This window comes from Chiloscyllium plagiosum, unplaced genomic scaffold, assembly GCF_037043375.1.
Source record: "Chiloscyllium plagiosum isolate Xiang-an unplaced genomic scaffold, Cpla_swu_hap1 HiC_scaffold_2, whole genome shotgun sequence".
Taxonomy (NCBI): domain Eukaryota; kingdom Metazoa; phylum Chordata; class Chondrichthyes; order Orectolobiformes; family Hemiscylliidae; genus Chiloscyllium; species Chiloscyllium plagiosum.
The window spans coordinates 115,943,780-115,949,779 of NW_028270140.1; the positions used below are offsets into that span (position 1 = coordinate 115,943,780).

General features: G+C 36.7%; 1 protein-coding gene across 2 annotated transcripts in view; it reads left to right on the forward strand.

The window, feature by feature from the left end:
- Positions 1-4,946, forward strand: part of rad17 (RAD17 checkpoint clamp loader component) — a 62,715-nt gene extending 57,769 nt beyond the window's left edge. For both annotated transcript variants that reach the window (XM_043707967.2, XM_087999925.1), the window contains one exon: positions 1,183-4,946. In XM_043707967.2, coding sequence (XP_043563902.2) covers positions 1,183-1,438 — 256 coding nt within the window. In that variant the 3' untranslated portion in view covers positions 1,439-4,946. The remainder of the gene's footprint in view (positions 1-1,182) is intronic.
- The last annotated feature ends 1,054 nt before the right edge of the window (positions 4,947-6,000 follow it).

The following is a 6,000-nucleotide window of genomic DNA, read 5'->3' on the forward strand; positions in this document are numbered from 1 at the left end:
TATATATCATTACCTGTAGCAGTCTTAGCATTTATTTCAAAAATGCAGGGCAACTATGCTTTGTGATCTGAAATCTAATCTAAATTGAAACTCCAGTGAAGTAATGTTGCATGATCTGAGTCCCTTGGAGTCATAGAGATGTAAAGATCGGAAACAGACCCTTTGGTCCGACTCGTCCAAGCTGACTAGATATCCTAAATAAATCTAGTCCCTTTTGCCAGCATTTGGCCCATCTCCCTCTAAACCTGTAATTTCACCAGCCTCCACTGCTTCCTCTCGCAGTTAATTCCACACATTCACCACCCTCTGCGTGAAAAAGTTGCCCCTTGGGTGCCTTTTTAAATATTTCCCCTCTCTCCTTAAACCTAGGCCCTCTAGTTTTGGACTCACCCACCCGGGGGAAAATACCTTGCCTATTTACCCTATCCACGTCCCTCATGATTTTATAAACTTCTGTAAGGTCACCCCTCAGCCAATGACGCTCTGGGGAAAACAGCCCCAGCCTATTCAGTCTCTCCCTATAGCTCAAAACCTTCAACCCTGGCAACATCCTTAAATCTTTTCTGAACCCTTTTACGTTTTGCAACATTCTTCCCACAGCAAATGGCCTCGCTGTTTCTTGGCTGCAGTGTAAATGTAGTTTGCAACTATGCATTCTCCTGTCCTTGTGAAAACAATTTTTCAGTTAGCTTACTGTGAAGAACACCACAGGAAATTTGTTCTCTAGTTTTAAAAGGGGGAATTAAAGATCAAAAAATTACTTGGGTTCATATCTTGGAAGATCTGTCTTGAGCAGAAGAGTGTTGTATTTGTATTGTGCAATTGGACTGTTTCAGCCTAAAGGAATGGTAGATCTAATCATTTGAAGCTGACAGTGAGGCACCAGAAAGTCAGGGGTCCATTTTATTTTGATGCTTGACAGCAACTGGATCAATGCTGAAGAGATGTTTTCAGTGGGTGCAAGCTACCAGTTGAACTTTGTTAATTGCCGTGTTGCATGAATTGTAATCTTTTACTTAATTTACAACTTGAAGTTTTTAGTGCTAAGAGTTGACTTTATATTTGCATTAGCAATGGCTCATTGTGTAAGACTTCAACATTTACAATGTGTCACTATTCAATGGTTGCAACATTCATGAAATGCTGTCACTTAACATTTTTTTGCTTTGGATTTTTTTTCAGGTTAACTTTGGAAACTTTAACAGATAAGGATCCAAGTATTCTGGAGTTAGAAAATGAAGACTACTCTGCCCAGTGTCCGTCATTAACACATGATCAGGCAACAGCAACATCAGAGACACAGACATTGTGTTCAACCAGCAATGCAAGTCAGTCTGGTGCAGGAGATCTACCAAGTAGCCAACCACAACCGACCATAATGCAATCCTTCCAAAAAGATGATGAAGAATTAATGATAGAGGAATACGATAGTGACTAACATAGCTGTTTTGGTCTAAGTTGAGTCTATAAATATTTATTTTTTTAGATTTATTCAATCTGGTTAAGTATCGGATCCAAACATATTTCATTAATGAAAGTGTTTCTGGAACCACGGTAACGAGGAGCAGTTTTTGAAAATCTGTACAAGTGAAATAATGTTTGTCTGAGCACATAGAGTTGTGGAATTATTGGAAAATATTCCATATCTCCATTGTCTAGCACGCTAAGACTTACTAAGACCTGCATATTTTCAGAAAACTCAATGGAACCATTTACTTCCATTATTGTACCAAAGGAATCTATTTGTTATGCAAACTGTGTACAGAAATTGATTTCACCTTTTTGCTAAATATTCACACATGTAAAATCCTTTCTCTTAATTGCATCTTCATTAATATTGGACACAAATCTTTAGCCTTCATTTTACTGAGCCTGTTTACCAACAGTGCTTTCTATCAAAAGTTTAGAGACTGTGTATTTCGAAAAAAATAGTCTGGAAATGAGGATGAAGTTCCTGAATCAAAATATAAATTTATATTTATACTTGACAATGTTTTTGATAAACAAGAGGCCGTAAACTCCTTGTACAGCAATCTGAGCCTAATAACACTGAATTATTTATGTTGAAATATGATGTATACTTCACCATTTTTATTATTTGGTTGTAGAATTCACAACATTAGCGGTTCATGGTCCATGACTTTGCTCCATTTTATTAATACATTAAACCTTTTATTGAACACAGCAATATTTGGTTTACAATATTTTCAGTTGTTTGTAGTAAACAGTTCTAAATGCCTTATTGTCAATCACATTTTGTAATTAAGTCCAATTATTGTTAGTATTTTAAAATGGAATTGTTAGAATTTGCTAACTTCATTCACCTTTTCCACACATTTTTATGATCACAAAGTGAGCTACATCACGATGCATGTTATTATTGTGAACCTTCACGTGTATTGATGTGACATTACTAAGGTGACTTACTTAGACATTCCATCAGGAATCAAAATGTGAATGATCCTATTTTATGATTATCAAAACAACGGACAACCGAGGAACTAACTTAGTCTGCTGAAGAACTAAAATATCATGTGATGCATGTTTAAACATTCATGAGTTCGGAGTAAGAAGATAGAACTAAAATCTTTCATGCACAGCATAATTGCTGTGGAATTCAGAACCAGAAAACACTATTGAGGTAGACAGTATAAATATGTTCACAATGTAATTAGTTGCTTTCCAGAAAACCATTATAAACCAAAGAGAAGGGGAATAAATGGCTGGTCTTTTATTTCACATTTTCTACCAACTTGCCCTTTTTTTTCCCTACGCGTCCCCAGCCTATATCCATTTTAATTCTATATTTATCCAAATCTTGTAAAAATAAATAAAATTTAGTTTTGAATCTTAGAGAACACAAACAAACTGTATGGCTTATGTAATGCATCAAGGAGTTTGAAAGACCTAATCAAATACTTCAACTTCCCTGCCTTTTCTTTATAACCCAGCAATTTTCTTTGCTTCAAGTATTTATTCACTAGCTTATTGAAAATCACAATTGCATCTGCTGCTTCCACCCTTTTGTGGACTGCATTCCAAATCATCATATCACTAATCTTAAAAGAAAATTCTCTTTGCCCCACTTATTTTAAACCTGTGTGACTTTGACCTACCATACTTCTGCCATTGAAACAGTTTATCATCTTTATTAAGTGCTTCAATTTTTAACACCTTTGTTGAATCTTAACTCAAGAAGTCAATCTCCAGTTGTCTAGTTTCTCCAGGTAGCTGAAGTTCCTTATCTCCCACCACTATTCTATTAAATTTCTCCACATCCTTGATGCAAATTTGTGTGTACCCGGAATTGAACAAAATATTTCTGCTTAGGCCTGACCAGTGGTTTTTCATGGTCGAGCATAATCTCATGCCTGCATTTATGAAGCCCAAAATCTCATATGATTTTTTAAAACATTTTTAAAAACTTGTCTTGCTGTCTATATAGTCTATATGCAATTTCCTAGGTCACACTATTCCTGAACCCGTTGAAAATTTTCTACATACTTTGCTGTGAAGAATGAGGAGAGGAAACAAAGTGTTTCATTGTAACACTTCATTGCATTAAATTTTTATCTGCCATGAATGTGCCTTTTACTGATCTATGTCCTGCTGAAGTGTAATTATCCTCGCTGTTCCTTACTTTCTGATATTCGTATCATCTACAAACTTTGAAATTATGCTGCATGGTTGGTTTGTATGAGCTTAGCAACTGAGTTGCTCACTTCGAAAAAGTTTTGAAACTTTAAAGATTGCCAGTTTAAGATTGTCAGGGAATCCCTAATGGACTCGACCTGTAAGCCTCTCTTGGTTCGTCCCGGAGATCATACTCCGTAGTAGTCCAGAATATAAAACTTACAGACACTTTAGTTTAAATTATTACCTTTTATCTACCAAGGGCATCAATGTTTCAACTTCACATAGATACTTACAAGCCAGGCTTTTAGCTAAGGTTTTAAAACCATTAGCAGAGTAGCAACGCCAGCTCTTACTCCCAAGAGTTCTCTCAGGCTACTCTCTTTATTTTTTTTAGTGTTTAGGGCTGCAAATTTATTGTAGCTCAAAGACCAGCAAACTGGTCTATCATACAGCTCTGTAGGTAACACCCATATTGGCTTCATACAATTAATAACATTATTACACCTTGGTTAGCATCTATGATGACAATATATGGATAGACTTCATGTCTCATACACATGAACACAGTTACTCTATAAACTACCTTTATACCAAAATTGGTACTGAGATTACAAAAAATACCACATGTCCTTAAGTTTGTAGAGGAAGAGAAACTAATTGACAGGTCTGAGTACGTGTGACTAATTAAGCTACACGCACTTCAAAGTGGGAAACCGTGATCAAGTCAGGCCAAATGCCTTAACTAGATAAGCTCCCTTTTAATAGTTTAGTCCAGTCTCGTGTTATGATGTACTATGTAGAAAAGGTCATGAGGTAACCTCAATCAGCTAACATGCCCAGTACCATAGTCCTATAAAATGGCTTTTTAAAAAAAAATCTTAGATTCCCAAAATGCAAATTAAATTGATAACATTCCTGGATCTTGAGCTCTGGGAACAACACACAATCAATCCATGACAAACAAGTGTATGCTCAACTCAGACCACAAAGAGTTAACCTTTCCACCAGCTTCTGTCCCCTCTCTGTCAGCTAGTGTCCCTTGAACCCTTAGCTCAATGAATGTAATTTACAGAAGAATGTTCTGTCTGTCTCTCCTGTATGAACATCTTCCAACTTTCTTACTATCTCAGTTTCAGCTTTGTGTTTTCCTAGCTTGTAAGGGTAATGAGACATTCACATTCCAGAACAGTCAAAATTAGGGAGCTGAGCTTCATAAATTAAAATCTGGTCAGTATGGTATACATGAAAATTGTTCTAATATGTACATATTCCACTCAGCTTATTAAAGTACAAGTTCTTTTCCTATTGAGTATGAGTTTTGTTAAGAGTCTTTAATATAAACCAGAAACTCAGTTATCCAACATCCAACTGTAAATTATGCACAGTTTTCAACCCTCAGGGTCAAAAGGAAGTACTGCGCCACATTCCACAAGTGAACAAATGTTATCACCTTATTTACACCCATCCATTGACACTAAGAACAGATATCCTTAATTCTTCTGAACAAATAGGAATGTTTGCTTCATATGGCGAAAGCTTTAATAGATACTTAGATCTTCTTCATTTTAGCATTGTTTGTAGTTTGCTCATGTTTAATTGTAGGCAAGTCTGCATGGAGGATATAAGGGCAAAGATTGGTGGAGGAGGTGGCAAGTGTGGGCCAAAGGAGTAGTTGGAAGTGATGGAGTGAAGGCCAGAGGTCCTAATCTTTAAAACAACATCTTCGATCAAATCTCAAGGAAGGAAAAGTTTGAAAATTGAAGTTAATTAGTTGAAATCACTTTGTGGAACATTTCAGATGCCTTACGTTGCCCTGGTTATAGGGAGCTACCATTTTGTTCTGGGTTAATCTGTAAAATTTGTTTTTCATGGAGTATAGGCAGTTCATGTCTGGAGCTGGAACAACTTGGAAATGGGAAGAGAAAGAAAGCTGCCAGGAGCCATAGATCACTGAGCAAGAGTACAGTAAAGCCCATGCTTGAGCTGGGATATCCAGTTGTGATATTCAAATTCTAGTGAAAGGAGCCAAAGAAAATCTATAACATGGGGAATAGCTGAACACTGGGAGAATCAAAGTTTCTAAGAGCTGTGGAACACCCTCATTTGGTCCCAGGAGAAGAAAAGAAACACCCAAGATCCTGAAAAACAGAAGAAACTTGGGTGAAAATATACATAGAACAGTGAGTGACTGGAATTTCTTGGGCTTGAAAATATATTCAGAAAACAATGTTAAGTGAGTACAGTTAACTGGGGCTGGCACAGTGGTTAGTCTCATAGAACCAGGTTCGAATCTAAATTTGGGTGACTGGAGTTTGCATGTTCTCCCCGTGTCTGTGTGGGTTTCCTTCAGGTGCTTCAGTTTCT